Consider the following 17497-nt stretch of genomic DNA (forward strand, 5'->3'; position numbering starts at 1 on the left):
ATTCTGCACTTGCCTTTGAAGGAAGGGGGTGGGGAACCAGGCACCAGACTGTGACTCTGTGAGACACAGTCTGGGCCCTGGTCTGCTCCTGAGGCAGTTCAGCTACATGGGTGGCCCTTGGTCAGGGCTTGTGGCAAAGCCACAATATAGCCTCAGTTATTTGCTTTTACCCATAGAACTGGTTGGAAATTTTCTGATGGCACATTTTTCCATTCAAAAATGCTGATTTATTAAAATGAAACATTTTGTCGACATGTATTGATTTTGACAAAATTTCATTTGGAAAAAAACCCAAAAAACCAGAATGGAGCATTCTGATAAGGTTGAGACATTGTGTTTTGACCCACTCAGAATGTAATGCTTCATTTTTTTCATTTTGAAACTACTTTTTGTTTCAGATTTTTTAAAAATTGGGTCTTATAGAAGAAAATCTAAATTGGAATGAAATATGTAGACTTTATCAAAGCAAAACATTTTGATTGACCTGAAACTATTTCTGTGTGTGGTGGGGGTGAATTTCATAATTTTGCAGGAAACTGCAACAATTTTTGGTTCTCTTTTATTTTGGAAAGGAAACATTTTGAAATTGGAGTTTCCCACTAAGTGGAAAATCTAGTTCTGGGCCATTATTCATTTTATTATTACTGATATATTTCTCTGGCAATAATAAAGTGATTAATAATATTGTGGGTCAAATTTTGTTCATGAGTTTAGGCCAGGGGTCGGCAACCTCTGGCATGCGGCTCATCAAGGTAAGCACCCTGGCAGGCGGGGCCAGTTTGTTTACATGCCGTGTTGGCCGGTTCGGCGGACCGTGACTCTCACTGGCCGCGGTTCACCGTCCCAGGCCAATGGGGGAGACAGGAAGCGGCGCGGGTGAGGGATGTGCTGGCTGCAGCTTCCTGCTTCCCCCATTGGCCTGGGATGACGAACCACAGCCAGCGGGAGCCGCGGTCCGCCGAACCTGCCAATGCAGCATGTAAACAAACTGGCCCGGCCCGCCAGAGTGCTTACCCTGGCGAGCCGCGTGCCAGAGGTTGCCGACCCCTGGTTTAGGCCAAATGTACTTTCTCACATGAGAAGTGCCACTGAAGTGAACGTGACTAAAGCCCATAATGTCTGGTACATAACCAAATATTTTACTCAGTGACATAGACCAATGCCTGAACATGGGGTCATATAATACCATCAGTTTTTAAGCCAAAGTCCCCATTGATTTCAATGGAAGTTCTAGTTAAAATTTGATAACATGAGATAGCTGTAGCAAATAATATCCTCTCTTTTTATTGTTTCCTCTTGTTCAGATATAAAAGCCTATAAACAGACTATGTACAGGACTTTTACTTAGAAGCAGAAAAAAATGTAGTGTTCAGGTTTGAGTATTGGCCATGTTCCACATTAAATAATCTGCTAAAGTCATTATGGGATCTGAGATTGAGTATTATACCAGCCCTTTTAGTGGGTGATGGTTTTTATTAAGGAAAATTGTCTAAAAACCATAAAAATAACAATTTTACTTCAGAATGCCCAGGAATGGTCACAATCTTACTGAGATGCCTATATCATCATCTCTCTCAAAAATTTAAAGGTCATCTTCTACCACCGTTACTTAAAGTGACCACTAACGGGATACAGCAAGGTAGCACTGAACTTGTGTAAGCGTGGCAGTCTGTCCTTAAATGATTCTTCTTTCTCCTCTCCCCACATCCCCTCCATTCTTTCAAGCCAGTACATTCTTTGGATCTGGTTCTCCTCTTTCATTAGTATAACTATATTTATTTCAGTGGTTCTAATCTGAGTTTCATCAGAGTTGATGAGAGGAGAGTCAGGCCCTTTGCCTGCCTACTAAGCCTTCATCCAGTCATTAAGGTCTTCTCTAGGGTGACCAGATGTCCCGATTTTATAGGGACAGTCCTGAATTTTGGGTCTTTTTCTTATATAGGCTCCTATTACCCTCCACCCCGGTCCCGATTTTTCACATTTGCTGTCTGCTCACCCTAGTCTTCTCTGGTCTGAGGAGGATATCTGAAAGGCCACAGGATGTATGCTTTCAACTAGCTGGGCATGTCTCCAGTTGGGTCCAGTATACCCCTGCTTGATATGCAATGCTGATATTATTCTTGGAAACCAGGATCTGCACATGGTTGTTTGTAGTCAATCACTGCAGCTAATAAAAAACACGGGGTGGGTGGGTCACTCAGGGCCAAATCCTAAAATCCTTCTCAGATTTTACTCAGTCACCAGTCAGACTCCCAGGGACATAATTAAAAAAGAAAACCATGAAATCAGTTCAAGTTTACCTGAATAAAAAGTGAGGGAGGACTTCAATATTTGATACTTGATCATTAATATTAGGCCATATTGGGCCCACGGGAATGTACCTGTCCTGCACCCAGAACTATTTCTCACTTCCTACCAGTCTGTGGAGAGCTGTCTGCAGGGTTGGAACCCATTGGATTGGATCAAGTATTGGCTAAGCTAAGTGGAAAGAGTGGGTGGGCTAAGGGGGGTGAAGGAATGCACACCATCCCTTCTCTGGTCCTGCAGTACTTATCTGGAAAAGGCAATGCAGCTTGGGAAGGCTGTTGGCAGAGGGAGTCCCTGGTAATGCAGTTTCATTAGAGAAACAGTGCCAGGGAACAAAAGGCTGCTGAGGGTAGGGGGTCTCCATGTGGATGGCCCTGATATGAGAAATTATCTTTTTTTACAATTCTGATATACACTGTGTTCTCTAACTATTATAACATTGTATATTTATATACACCCTCATCCCATGGGATCACAAAGTGTCTCCCAAACCACATACATAAATCATCACTGAACTGTAGGAACTTCTGGAATTGGAACATCAGTCAGCTGGTGCACAGCACACTGCACCACTCGGGTGAGTGAGGGAAATTCAGCTGCCATTTATGAAGTTTTCCGGCTGTGAAGCTGTATCCTGAGCTGTAGGCTGTTGATCTTTCTTTCGCTTTGCTGTATAGATAATTTCAGTATTTCTGCAGGTACCTGGTGCAGTTGGGGATGTTGAGTGTGTGTACAGGGAGGCAGTGTGACCTAATGGGCAGAAACTCAGCTCTGCTACTGAACTGCTGGGCAAACATGGCCAAAGAACTTCCCCGCTGTCTGCCTCAGTTTCCCCAACTGTAAAATGGGGATAATGATACTGATCTCCTTTGTAAAGCACTTTGAGTGCTAGTGATGGAAAGTGCTATAGATGAGAGCTAGATATTATTATTACTGATGTTTTCTCCCTGCAGATGTGTGGCTGCATTATTCTGGGGGTCTCTATCTGGATGCGTGTAAGCAAAGCTGCTCAGGAGGTAAATGTATTCTGTCCTACAAAAAAACACTTTTTTTCAGCCTAAAATGATAAAGCACTGGGTCCACTAATAAACACACATTCATTTTCTACAGTAATTTCCATAAGCTTGCTAGCCTTTCTGTGAGGTGACTGGTGTGTGTGTGTGTGTGTGTGTGTGTGTGTGTGTAGTAACCAAATTATGATCTCTAACATTAAATAAGAGGGATCAGTCAGGTACAATTGCAGAGGTATGTGTGCAGTGAGCTTTTCTTTATGGTACTACTACTATATATGTTTACAGTGTTGGTGGCAAAGCTGCTTAGATTTCTATTGTGTGACATGATCCTGATCTTGCTCCCGTTGAAGTCAAAGGGAATTAGGCCATTGATTTCAATGTGGAAGAAAGATCAGTACCCACATAACAAACAGTGCTATTCTAGCACTAGAAAAGGTTCAGAAAAGAGCAACTAAAATGATTAGGGGTTTAGAGAGGGTCCCATATGAGGAAAGATTAAAGAGGCTAGGACTCTTCAGTTTGGAAAAGAGAAGACTAAGGGGGGACATGATAGAGGTATATAAAATCATGTGAGAGATGTTGAGAAAGTGGATAAAAAAAAAGTTATTTACTTATTAATAATAATAGAAGGGGGTCACCAAAATTAAATTAATAGGCAGTTTAAAACAAAAAAAAAAAAGTTCTTCTCTCTTCTCGCAGCGCACAGTACTTGTGAAACTCCTCCTGAGGGGGGAGGTTGGGGGCTACTATAACAATGTTTAAAAGGGGGACTGATAATTAATGGGACTGGTGACTAAGTCCATAAATGGCCAGGATATTAGAGAATGGTGTCCCTAGCCTCTGTCTAGGATGGAGGATGGAGGGATGGATGGGAGAGAGAGGAGAGAGAGATCACTGCCACATTCATTCACACCAGGGCACCTGGCATTGGCCACTGTTGGTAGACAGATACTGGGCTAGATGGACCTTTGGTCTGACCTGGTACGGCCTTTCTTATGTTCTTATGTTCTTATGTTCCCTCAAAAGTCAGTCCAAATTTTTTTAGAAAAAGAAATAAGTATACTCAGGAACCTTTTTGAATTTTCCAGTGAATTTTCTGCTTTCTAACCCTTCCTCAAAAGTGGGATGTCTAATCCCTGAGCAATTTTAGCCTTTACATGTAGGCAAATATTTTCCCTATGTTTTCAGTTGAACTGTTAAAATATGAGGCCTGATCCTGTAACCCTTTTTACTGCACGAGTAAGGATTTGCAGTACAGGGCCCTAAGGTAGCAAAATCAAGAAGTCCTTATGAAGTCCTTTCCTGCAGAAATCCTGCTGGAGACGAGAGGAGAGGAAAACTGCCCAAGGTCCCCTTCATGGAGTTTATCTGGATCAGTCCATTGGATTTTCACCTACCACCATCCCTCCTTACAAAATAATCAGGAAGTTCACCTACCATGGTCTAAGGTTCTTGAGGAATCTACCAGAGGCCAAGGCCTTCTGTGTGGAGGCCCTTTGCTTCTTCAGTGGTTCTGGGCCCTCCTGCAACCTGCTGTCAATCGTCCCTGACAGCAAAGTTCCATTGGAGTCACACTCTAACAGCAACTCTTCCATCTGCCACTGCTCAGGAATCTCCCTTAGTGGGAGGCTGGTTCGATAGCACAGAGGGGCTTAGCGGACTAGTATGTACTCTGAGCTTTTAAGATTTACTATATTGATGGGGATGGGGCGGGTGAAACATCCAGCTCCAAACTCTTGAGAAACATAACTCTTTTCTTCAGTGCATGAATCTGGGTCAGAGGGAGATAAATGGGTTTGAGACTTTGTGAGTAATTTTTTTCTTAAAATGCTTCTTGACTGATTCCAGAAGTGAAAAAAAATGGCTATCCATGTTGGAAACAATTTTTTTGACTTCAGGTTGATTTTATAGGGCTGATTAAAGTGCCAAGACATCTGATTGCCAGTCTGTTGCCACACCATGAGCCAGGGCACTTTTCCCATCAGTCAAGAACAATATGTCTTTGATCAACATTTAAACATTTACAATTTAAAAAAAAAAAAAATATGTTGGCGTCCTACCTCTGGTGGCTGGCTGTGTTGCAGCCAGTCAATCTCAGAGTGAACTCCCACCTTTGCCAGAGTGTGGACATGAAAGAACACACTGTATATTTGTTATAGAGTCCCCTGGTACAATGAAGTATGGCCATATTTTATATAAAGTCATTGGTGGTGGAGAAGTGGAGAGCTTTGAGCTTCTTTATTACATAAGAGGATAGAAGACAAGTTCCAGTCTCGAATCTTCCAATCTTCTACAGAGGCTCAAGTTGCCATACCTGTCTTATTGACTTTATACAGCACACTTCCCCAAATGGCCTTATATACCTGGGACACCTTAATCACAACAGTGCTCTGCAAGGCCACGAGTCAGGAAAGCATTTCTATTCAGGACAGTATTTAGGTGTGTACCTAAGTGCTTTCCTGAATTGGATCCCTAGTTCTAAATAGATGAACTGCTTCAACTGCTGCCTGCAGAATTAAGAGTTAGAGACCAAATCCTGAAGTCCTTACAGATCATTTCCAGTCTTCACTCAGGCAAAGTTTCCATTCAAAGTCAATGTGCATTTTGTCTGACTATTTTACTGAGTAACAATTTCAGGATTTGGCTGTAGATGAATACAGCTCTCTAACAGTAAATAGGTATTTACTGCAGTATTTTCAGCTTGGAAAAGTAAAGCACACTGCATTTCTCATATTATACTAGTCTATATGCACCTTTGCTATTTCAGTCAGAAGATATATGTGACAATTTCCAGACATTGTTACTAATCTTGGCAACAGTGAGGAAAATATTCTTTGAAAGTTTCTCTCAGTTTTGGCCTACAGCCCTTCTCATGCCCAATTGGAACTGAATAAATTGATATTTAATTATATTGAATTATAGGAATTGTTTGCTTAAATATCACACACATCAAAATACAGACACCATCCCTTAGAGTAATACTGAGGAAACAGTTTAAAACAAATAGAAGCCTTGGAAAAATGTATCTGACCTTGCCCTCTTGTGTATCCAGTACTATTCTGAATAGTGCTCTCACAGGAAGTGCAACAGAGTAAGTGAGTGCATTTCTGGGATTGTCATGAAGAACTTTTTTTCCCACAACACTAGATTAATAACAGAACTTTTCCAGGTAATCATTTTTTTTCTACATGTAGTAAAAACAAATATTTATTGGCTGAAAATAGAACAAATCATATTTAAGACAAAAGACCTTTGTTTATTCACTAAAGGTGAAATTCACTCCTGTGCAGAGGGCCAGCACAAAGACAATGGACTGCTAATTGCTACTTAAACTCTCAAAATAGGGCTGAAATAGGTCCATAGGTCTTAGGGGTGTCCTCTACTCATGAGAGAATGTCACGCTGATTGATTAATCCATACATAACAGTTCTCTATCCTCAACTACAAAGTCACCCTCTTTTCGGGGGCGGGGGTGTGTGTGTGGAATGGGGAGGGAGAGGTAGATCAGGTTATCTAACAAATTTCCCTTCTTCTAGAAAGGATTTTCTTACAGCTGAGTTTTTGTTTCTCTCTCTACAGGATCTCAATTTAGATAGTAGCCTGTTTTCAGCTGTTGACCTGATGATAGCAGTGGGCTCCATCATTATGGTCCTTGGTTTCCTGGGGTGCTGTGGTGCAATGAAGGAAAGTCAGTGCATGCTGATCTTGGTAGGGTCACAGAAAGAAAAACCTTTGCCTAAACTTTTCAAACTAAAGTTAGGGCTGGTGGAAAAGTTCCTTGCAAATGAGACTGGTTGTAATCTGGGGCAGTTCTGCTTGATCAAATGATTATTTGTATTAACTGTTTGGAACCATTCCACCCAGTGCATGGTGGGATGCCTCTCACTGTCTGACAAAAGCAACTTCCATAAACAGGGTCTGGAGGGTTTCCAAAAATATTGGGCCATATTGTGGCTGCTTAGCGGCCTCCCATGATAGCAGTCCTTTCACTCTTGGAACTGCTAACTCCATCAAATCCCGGAAGAAGTTATCCCAAAGGATAGTTTACACAGAGCAGGGCTGGTGTATGGGTATAGCTGCCAAGTGTCATGCATCTGGTGTGACACTCAAATTGTTTCAGCCCTATTGAGGTGTCATTGGTTCTGACAGCTGTGGGAATGGGCCTGAAGCTGGTCCTGTCTGCCAGGACACTGTGGGCACTATGCCTCCCCTCGCCCTTCTCCCTCTTCTGGATCCCAGAGGGGAAGGAGCAATTAGTGGCAACCGCGTGGGAACAGAAGGTGAGGGGGACCCAGTACTGGGTCCAGAAAGCCCTTAGCCAGCTCCCAGCTTTCTCCCCAACCAACTCCCACTCAGCTTCCCCCTGCCAATCTTCCCCCAGATTCCCACCACTGTCACTCCCCCACCCAGTCACCTCAGATAGCCCCCAGGTCACACCTGACTTCCCCCCACCCGCAGCTTGCCTTACCCAGCACCAAGCCATCTACCCAGCATCCTTAACCACAGCTGCTATGTACTATGAAGCTATGAAGCTGGGAGGGGAGAGACGCACCAATGCAAGTATATTCACCACAACTTGAAGATTATGGGATTGGTTTGTCCAAATATGCAAATTAATGCATTACATCATTTGCATAAAATGTCACACATGGAGCTGCACAAAACATTTGTACTGGGGAAGGCAGCAATCTGTACCATGCCAATGGATAGAGCACAATATGCAGTCCCCATGTGAACTTAGCAGTCTTCGGATAGATTGTGCCTGCATGAGACATAACAGCTCCCAATGCTCCTCCTGGAACAGTGAAACACTACATCACCCCTTACACTGGTCCAGGGCATTTGTGTACAGAAAAAGGGCAATTTTTGTCTCAAACTGAGTTAGGATGAATACGTTGATCAGCTCTAACCAGGATGTAAATTTACTCTACCAAAGTTTCCATTCATGTAAATAATAATTTGACACCAATCTGGAAGAAATGATCTTTTGCTGGTCAAAAGTATTAACTTTTTCCTTCTTTGTTTTCTTGCTAGTTTTTTATTGGACTGCTTTTGATCCTGATTCTTCAGGTCGTAGCAGGTATTTTGGGAGCAGTGTATAAGTCTCAGGTACTGTATGGTTCAATCACATTTGCTGAATTCTTTGCAATATTTTACATATAGTATGAACTATTGTAATATAATATCGCTTGGATTTCCAGATAGAAACAACACTTAACAAGACTCTTTTCGAGGAGGCAAAGAAGTTGCAAGCTGTCACTCAGGATTCTCAAGTATTTCAAGAGAAGTTTCAGAAGTTTGAGAAAATGGTAATTGAAGGCAGGTTTTATCTGTCTCGTCTGTTGCATCTGATGCAGAGTTAATCCTTGTTTTATCACTATACTGCCACAGAGTTGAGTATCACCCTTCTGAAAAAGCATAAACTGCCCTAAATGCAGCTGAAAAACTGTACAGGGGGATTCTATTCTCTTTGTGTGGCTTGGAGTTCTTTCCTGTGATGATTTCCCTGCAGCAGTGTTTGTGTAAGAATTGAGAGTAGGGGTTTAGCACAGACAACCTGTATCTGCCGATAGTGGGGTGGGGGGGGAGCAGAGTGAGGGCAGATGCTTCAGCAGATGCTACTGAGCATGTAAAGTCCATGTGAGCATGCTCAGTACAAGCCAAGCAGCAAATCTGGGGATACACATGACCCCACTTGCCCTGCCCCACATGTTGTCTCTGGTTTAGAATATTTACTGGATCCACCACTATGCAGTTCCTCATGCCCAGTCCCCCGTTCCCTCTCTCCCTCCCGCCAATAGAGTCTGAGCCACTGACTAGGGGCTTACATATGAGTCATCCTTTAACTTTCTGAAAGTCTCTTTCTAGAGGAACATTTTGAGGAAGTTTGGTATCTCTGTCTTTATCCCATTGACTTTATTGTATTATCTAAGTACCTGCGTGTTGTCAGAGCACTAAGCATTTTTGATACATGAGCATTTGAAGAAAAGAGAATGCTTGGTAATTATCTCACTCCTTTTTTTAGGAATATCATATCTGCTTGTGTAGAAATTCCAACTTTGTTATATTCTTTTGTTTTTTCTCAGAACTACTGAGCTATATTTTAGAAAGTTTTATGGTTGACTCATTTACTACAACTATTTGAACTTCAAAGTTCCATGTAAAGTTTGTAAATCACTTAAGGACCATGTGAGTTTATAAAGTCTGGATATTATGTATCTAAGATCCATAAATTAAATTATCTGGTTCAAAGAACTTAAGTTTGAGCTATATAAACCAAATAACTTTGGTTCAAAGATTACAAACTCTGCCCTGTGCCTACAGATACTGTAAATTTCTTCATCCAAACACCCTTACTCAAGAAAATTTGAAGCACCCAGCAGTTCTTGTAAGTAACATAGAAAGCCATGAATAAAAAGCTTTCAAGGTCTTCACATGCTGCCAAGAGAATTTACAAGGTCTGCAGACTCACTTGTTCCTTGAAAGGTCTCCAGCCCCTTCCTGAGGCCCATGTAAGCTCTGCACTCGTTATACCACTATGGAGCTTACAAGATCACAGATATTATCTATTGAGTTTAGAAGTTCCAGAGGTATTGTCTCTCTTTTGCAGGGTTTACATACTCATTCTGTTGATTTTGTAAGCTTTGTTCTTACTGCTATGGAGAGTACAGGGTCTGCAGCCTATAACCAAATACAGACCATTATAGAGATACCTGAACCAAGCCTCTGAATTTGAGCATATCCAGCCTTTGTTTCATAGATTCCAAAGCCAGAAGGGACCATTGTGATTATCAGGTCTCCTGTTTAATACAGGCCATAGAACTTCCCCAAAATAATCCCTAAAGCAATCTTGACTTAAAATTGTCAGTGATGAAGAATCCATCATGACCCTTGGTAAATTGTTCCAATGGTTCACCTTCACTCTCAAAAATGTATATATATTTCCAGTCTTAATTTGTCTAGCTTCAGCTTCCAGCCACTGGATTGTGTTATACCTTTCTCTTCTAGACTGAGGAGCCCATTAGTAAATATTTGTTTCCCATATAGCTTCTTACAAAAGTTATTGTAATCTGGGGATGCATAAACTAGGAATCTCAAATAGAAAGACAGAGGTTATTTTACCTCTGTATTTGGAACTGGTGTGACTACTGCTAGAATACTGTGCTCAGTTCTTGTGCCTACAATTCAAGAAGACTGTTGATAAAGTGGAGATAGTTCAGAGAGGAGCCACAAGAATGAATAATAGTTTAGAAAACACGCCTTATAGTGACAGACTCAGAGAGCTCAATCTATTTAGTTTAACAAAGAGAAGGTTAAGAGGTGACTTGATAACAGTCTAATAGTATCTTGGATTTGGATCCAGATCTAAAAGTTGTCACTCTGAATAAAGTGATAGACTAAATTCCTAGATTCAAACACTGCTCAAAGTCAGGGAAAGTCAGACAAAGAACCAAACTTTGCATCTTGGAGCTGTCTCTACTGAGCATTCTGAATACCTCAGATAATGCTAGGTTTGTTGGCTGCTGTGCTGGTGGTCCTTATCTTCTCTGGAGAAAACAGACCTGATTCACAGCTATGGGGACATGAGGGATGCAATTTGAACTCTCTGTGCTCAAATGCAGATTCATCCCTAGGCTAGATTGCAATTCTGTCACCACCCTCTATCTTTAAACTCTACCTTAGAACTTTTATTGGAATTTACCTGCATAAGGACACAGTAACTAATAAAAGACCTTAGAATTTGGCCAGTGCTGGGCATAAAATATAAATAACATTTTCATTTTCTTCTTAAAAATACTAAAGATATTCTCAGTATAAAAAGTGCCTCACCTGCTCAAAGGCTTTGGTTACTCTCTATAGGTGAAACACTTATCTGTAGCATCTGCGTTAGTTTAGACTGGCAATGATTGTTCAGTTTCTCACCTAAGTGATGCCTGAAATGTCTCAGTATTTTTCTCTACCTTCAGAAAAACTTCCTTTCCAACACAAACATGATACAGAAGGATGGAATTTAAAGTACTTTGTTTTAGCTAAAATGTTTTTATTTCTTCTAAACACTCAATGAAAGAAGGAACTTGTAAAGGGGTCCTTGGTGAGCCAAGGAGCCTAGTGGTTAGCACTTGCTTGGTCATGCGGCAGTGGTAGGAGAGTCCAGGTCCACCCACTACATTGGGCTCTGACCCAGGGCCCTAGGAGCAGGGATGCTGGAACTAGGGGAGGGGCAAGGGGACCATGGCCTCCCAATTTTTAACATGGGTATAGTTTGGGGGTTGCATTGCTCCGCCCCCTAAACTGCAAGCCTTGGGCAGGCACGGAGCGGTGGCAGCAGGGGCTGCGCTTCCTGGTGCGGGGAGCTGATAAGGTGATCATCTCCCCTGCCGTCAAGCACAGCCCCTGCCGGAGGCACCAGCCTCTTCCCAGAGGGGATGGGGTTGAGGTGGGCCCTAGCACCCCCTTGCCAAGAGGCCCCACCCACTGCTCCTCTTCTTCCCCCTGAGGCCCTGGCCAGGCCGGAACAGAGCCGGGCCATGATAAGAGCTGCCCAGGGAACCTAAGCTGCTGTGGGGAGCCCCAAACCTTTCAGCTGCCATGGGTGGAGTGCCCGAGAGGGCAGAGACATGGGCTCGGGGCTGCTTTCAGGCACCCTGACCCCCACCCGCAGCAAGTGGAAGGTCTGGGGCTTCTCACAGCAGCCCGGGCTCCCTGGGCAGCTCTTACCACAGCCTGGCTCCAGCTTCTGTCCTGGCCATGGAATCGTGCCTCAGAGGGAAAGAGGAGGAGCAGGGTTGGGCCACACGGGAAGAGGAGGAAAGGGGGGAGGAGCTTGTGGCCTTCTCACTTATACTGAGGTTCTGGCCCTGTTGCCTAGAAGAGTCACTAGCATTGGGCCTCTGGGAGGGGCCCTTACCTGGGTCTCTTCCTAACACAGTTTCCTCCCCTCAGCTTCTGATCCCAGATAAGGGGAAAAGAAAAAGGAAACCAAAAATGGCCAGCGCTGGCTGGGCTGTGCATACAGCACTGTGCCTTCAGGGAGGCCTCTCCAGCCCCTTTTTTGCAGAAGCCTTCAGGGCAGTCTTCATTCTTCCTCAGCCTCCCCTTTCTGAGCTGGGTTGCTCCCTTTTCAACCCTGTCTCCAGTTGGAGCATGCTCTGCAGGATTGGTAGGGCGGGGCTACCTGGACCCAATCTAGTCCTTTAACCTCTTCCGTCCCAGTGTGGGGTTTGTATACCCCGTCACAGAGCTACGTATAACACACCATTTTACCAGTGTTAATTGAAATTTGATATCTTATTTAAAATAAATGATGATGGATCCAAGCGATGCTGGAATGACAACATAATGGGTTTATGGGAGAAAGCAAACGTTGTATAAAGACTTTATTAAGGAGGATTCAAAACAAAGAACAATAACATTATAACAAGCTCTGCTAATTCTAACCCTCCCTTCCTTCCCCAGTCTGAGGTCTTCACTTTACAGGTCTCTAATGAGGCAATAACTCAGAGCTGGCAGACTCCTGCGTCAAGGGAGAGACCACGCCCAGCATTAAAAGGTTTTCTATCTAAGGGAAGTTCTTTCTCTATCTGGCTGCACTCCCCATTCAAACCAGCTATGGCAGCGACCTAGATATGCAATCTGTATAATCTTTTCAGCACTCAAAGAATGACAGACACTATTTTGCCATGACAAATGTCACCCAGTGACAGCACTACCAGTGAGATAAGATGCTTTAAAAGAGGGTGGAGGGCCATTGGTTCCAAGCTGAAGATATTTTGAAGGAAAGTTGTTACTCCAACCTTTACTATTTTAAAATCAGCCACCAGTCTGTAGTGGCAAATTTACTCCTGGGATAAGGGAGCCTGTCAGGGACTATATAAGTCATAAAGAAAAATTAGCATATCTTATGGAACATTAACCATGTGTTGCTTATTTGAAATATTTTCTCCCTTATTAGAAAGTCATGTAATGCTATATTTTATTGTAAAAGAGAAAGAGATAAAACAGGATAAAAAGAGAGGTTCTTTCTGTGGGTTTATGTCCAGGCTCATATCCATGCATGCCTAACACCAAAAGGTGGAATATTCAAGATGCATCTGATTCTGAAAGATGCCTCCTGAGAAGTGCAGAATATTCACAACTCCCATTTGCATCAAGGGACAGGCCATTCACCACAGAGCAGCTAGTGCTCAGAACCATTCATTCTTATTATGCCTGGGTGTGCATTGCCTGGTCCATATGAGCACATGACTTTAGGGGATGAGCTTAAAGACTCTTCTTCTGAACACTGCCAGGGATGCTAGGGGAATGGCAGCCAGACATTTAGACAGCTTGTGCTGCCCGCTCCTATTGCTCACCCAACCCATTGCTTATGATATCACAGACAGCCCCCAGGAGGGGTGAGGAGTCTCTCTGGAAAAAGTAGAGGTAGAGCCATAGTGGCTCTGTTTTTTAGTTAATCATGATTGTTTTATGATGTCCCATGACGTTTGCATGTCTACAAGATGAGTGGTTCCAGCTGCCCTTTAAAACAGAGAAGAGCTAAAACCAGAACTTTGTGATGTCCTACCTCCACCCCTGCACTTTGATGGTTTGGATAAAATAGAACCTGAACCACAACCACACCTTGTTTAGGTTTTTAAACCCAAAACAAATCCCTAGCCTCTCTGGCCCATGGCTAGGTTCATGGGATACCCATCCATTAAGATAGTTATTTTTCTAGCTATCACATTTTTATATGTCTGTATTGTCTTTTTTCCAGGTTGGCTTTTTTTCACATGTGAAATACTTTGGCTATGTCTAACATACAAATATAAAATGCAGGGAAAAAACATAATTCTGAAAACATCCAACATTGTTACATGCTATGTTGTGGCACATGCCGTCATTAATCCAAAGCCATGTTACCGATTCTTTCTTATTGTATATTGGAAATCTGTTCCTTCATCATCCTCTTTATTTATTGACTACAATTCACCTGCCATTCTGATTATTGATAGAAGACACTGATACATGTACACAAAGGGCCTCTTAGATGTGCGATGTCTTGGTAAGGTTTGCAATCATGAAACAGATTTATGTGACTTGTTTTCAGTCACCATTCTTCCCTTTCACCCCTCCATTTCTCCTCTTTTACAGAATCAGTGCTGTGGTTTGGTGAAGGGATATGAAGACTGGGGAAGCAATTTTAATTCTCCTTATGGTAATTTTAAGATCTGTGAGTGTGCACAGAAAGACCAAAATACAGATCTCTGCATCTTTTATTCTAACAGATATATTTATAAAAAGGTAAGTACAATTTTTACATATTGCACTTTCCAAAAAGAGGTTTAGAGCGAGGTTCTGTCTGCTTTGCATGGTCATTAAAGAGCCTCTGATACTTTTGAAAAGGAAAAGGGTTTGTCCTGTTTTCTTTAGTTAAATTTTCCTCTCCTCCAGCAGTTATGAAGTGCAGAATGCTTGTTGGCTGCTGCCTACTCCCCCTGCCATGCCTGCCTTTCTTCAGTGCCCTAAGGACCTCTGCAGCCTGTCTGGGTTCCCAGCTTGTGGTCACCAGTGAAGATTCTGAGTGACAGGAGGCCTTAGTGACAGCTCCATATTGCTATGGGGATTACTCACCTCCTCTCTCACCTCAGGGTCCGGATTCCACACAATAAGATAACTATATTGTCAGACATGTTTGCCCAGGATTTGACCCATAGCTTTTAAAGTACTTAAGAATTTTTCAGGATAAAAGGCTTCAATGTAAGAGATTGTTAATCTCTTTTTAAAAGGTTCACGCTCAGTTATAGAATCCGCTGGAAGGAAATGCTGCATGTTTTCTGACAGCACACTTGAGGGGCCATTTCCCCCAGCTGTACCCCTTGGAAAAGCTTTCAGCATTTAATTATAACAGTAAGACAGGGTGCATGATGACAGGCAGCAAAGAGAGATTCAGACAAAAATTGGAGGGTGGGAGAAGGGAACTCAGTTCATCTATTTCAAGATTTATCTGTCTCATTACATAGAAATTAGAACTCTGCAAATCCAGAGAAAAATAGTGAAAACAGGCATAAAATGTCTGCATTTTTAGAAAGTTAGTGGTACAACATGTCTGGTTTTGCCATTATCTACATCTACTATATAGCCGATTTCTATAAATATCAAATTTGGGGGCTAGATTTTTATAAATATTGAAGTTCATTGCCAGATTCTGCCGCCCTTATTTATGCTGAGTACTAATTCATTCTTCGAGTAGTGTCACTGAAGGAAAGCTGCTTGTGAATAAGGGTATATTCAGCAGGTGTGTAGGGTGGCAGAGTCAAGTTCTAACATTCAGAAATAACAAATGGTATGTTCCTCTTTGGCCAAAGTTCAGCCAGGGTCTAAATGGACCCAGAGAATACAAGCATGAAAATATAGATGAATTATTGTGGGTGCAAGACAAATTCCCTGTGCAAACCACCAAATTTTATTGGCAAGAGTGGATATTGGCAGGATTCTTGTGAAACAAACCCACCATTTTGAGACTTGCTGCAAATTTAAAGCCTTTTTGAACGAAAGATAAACATGTTTATCACTGGGGAGAAAATAGGGTGAAAGAAAGTCCATCCACATGTCGGGCAGGAGACAGTGGTGATGGTGGAGGGTCCCTGTAGTTTTGATGGCTCTGGGCCTCACTTGGTCTTCACCACAGTTTGCAAGAGCAGTTAGTCACCAACTTGAGCAAATGTAGTCATGATAAGAACAGGCATATGTACATTTATAAAAAAATACAGAGAGGCTCCAACTGGAACTCCAGATCTGAATTTCTCACTCCATCCCACTTCCAGCCTGAGCCCCTCGAACATCTGCAGAAGTTTGGATTTAAATGTGTCTCCATGTCCAATCATCCTGCTCTGAGCCTGTAATAAACCTGACCTGGAATAACAAATGCAAATATCAGTGTAATGGGGAATTGACTCACTTCCAGACCCAAACTTCACAGCTTTGGCCCCTCTCTAATAAAAAGGGATTAGACAGAGAAAATAAGAGTAAATTATATTTTTACTTCATTTTGCATGTGGCAGTATCACAAACCCTAGACACAGAAGCAGTGTCTTTTATTCTGAAACTTTACCGTACATGTATATTTGGATACTAGATTCATATTTGGGAAGACAAAGAGCAGATATTCCTCCCAGAGCACAGGATGGTTGCAGGTGGACTCTTTGTCTTTGTAACAAACCAGAGCAAATTGGAACAGCTTCTCTTGCACATGGTGGATTACCTTTTTGGCCAGTGCTATCCCATGCAGCCAATGATTTTAGAGGCTGTACTCCTAATGATCTTCTATTACTCATAATTAATCTTTTCTTTCAGCCTTGTAGCGTTGTGGTAATTGATTTCTTCAAACACCATATGGTCATACTCATGGGGATCGCATTTGGACTGGCATTTATTGAGGTATAAATCATTAAAATATTTACTAGATGACAAGCAAAGTGTTGCATTTGAAAGTATGCTGGGACTGGGATTAAAATACCTGGATTGCTCTACTATTAGGCAAGAGTGAATTGGCTTTAACCTCATCCCGAATTGTACTATCATTTAGTATTTAGCTATATTGCAGTAAGGTTCAAGACCTCAGGATCAGGACCCTACCATGGTGAGTGCTGTACAAACAGGTTGCACATCCCACTTCCTGCAAAGAATTTACAGCCTAAGGGCTAAATTGTAACTTTACAATTGGCCTTGAGCAAGAGCCGGTACGTAGCTGCATAACCCCAGCAGCATATCGGGGAGAGTCACAGTCCTCTCCCTATTCCCCCCACTTGCTGGGAGGAGAATAGTTTACTTACTATGCATCTGGACAGTTGCTGGTTTCTAACCACGACAGGAGTGAGGTTCTGGAACAGCCTCCCACTAGGGGTATGGGGGCAAACAAGATAGCTTTAAAATGGAGTCTGAATGGGATTATATGACAGGGTTGCCTGCAATAGCAAATAAGTGGACTTGATGAACCAGGAGGTTCCTTCCAGTCCTATGTATGCTGTCTGGCAGTGAAGTGGCAGAACGAGAGATTCTCCTGCCACCCCTTCCTTTCCTACCCGCTTGCTCACGGTGGGTGGATCTATAGAGTAGCCCCATCATAGAGTTTTTTGGGTTTTTTTTTAATATTTTTCTTTTCTCACTTTCATGTGTGTTTTTATTTTCTGGTTCTT

At 42.5% G+C, this 17497-nt stretch overlaps 1 protein-coding gene across 3 annotated transcripts in view; it reads left to right on the forward strand.

The window, feature by feature from the left end:
* Nucleotides 1-17497, forward strand: part of TSPAN8 (tetraspanin 8) — a 133139-nt gene that overhangs the window by 112162 nt on the left and 3480 nt on the right. For all 3 annotated transcript variants that reach the window (XM_039500122.1, XM_039500130.1, XM_039500115.1), the window contains 6 exons: nt 3261-3323; nt 6900-7028; nt 8355-8429; nt 8522-8629; nt 14454-14603; nt 16656-16739. In XM_039500122.1, the coding sequence (XP_039356056.1) occupies nt 3261-3323; nt 6900-7028; nt 8355-8429; nt 8522-8629; nt 14454-14603; nt 16656-16739 (609 nt within the window). The remainder of the gene's footprint in view (nt 1-3260; nt 3324-6899; nt 7029-8354; nt 8430-8521; nt 8630-14453; nt 14604-16655; nt 16740-17497) is intronic.

The sequence above is a fragment of the Mauremys reevesii genome, linkage group 1 (genome assembly GCF_016161935.1).
Source record: "Mauremys reevesii isolate NIE-2019 linkage group 1, ASM1616193v1, whole genome shotgun sequence".
NCBI classification, from domain to species: Eukaryota; Metazoa; Chordata; order Testudines; family Geoemydidae; genus Mauremys; species Mauremys reevesii.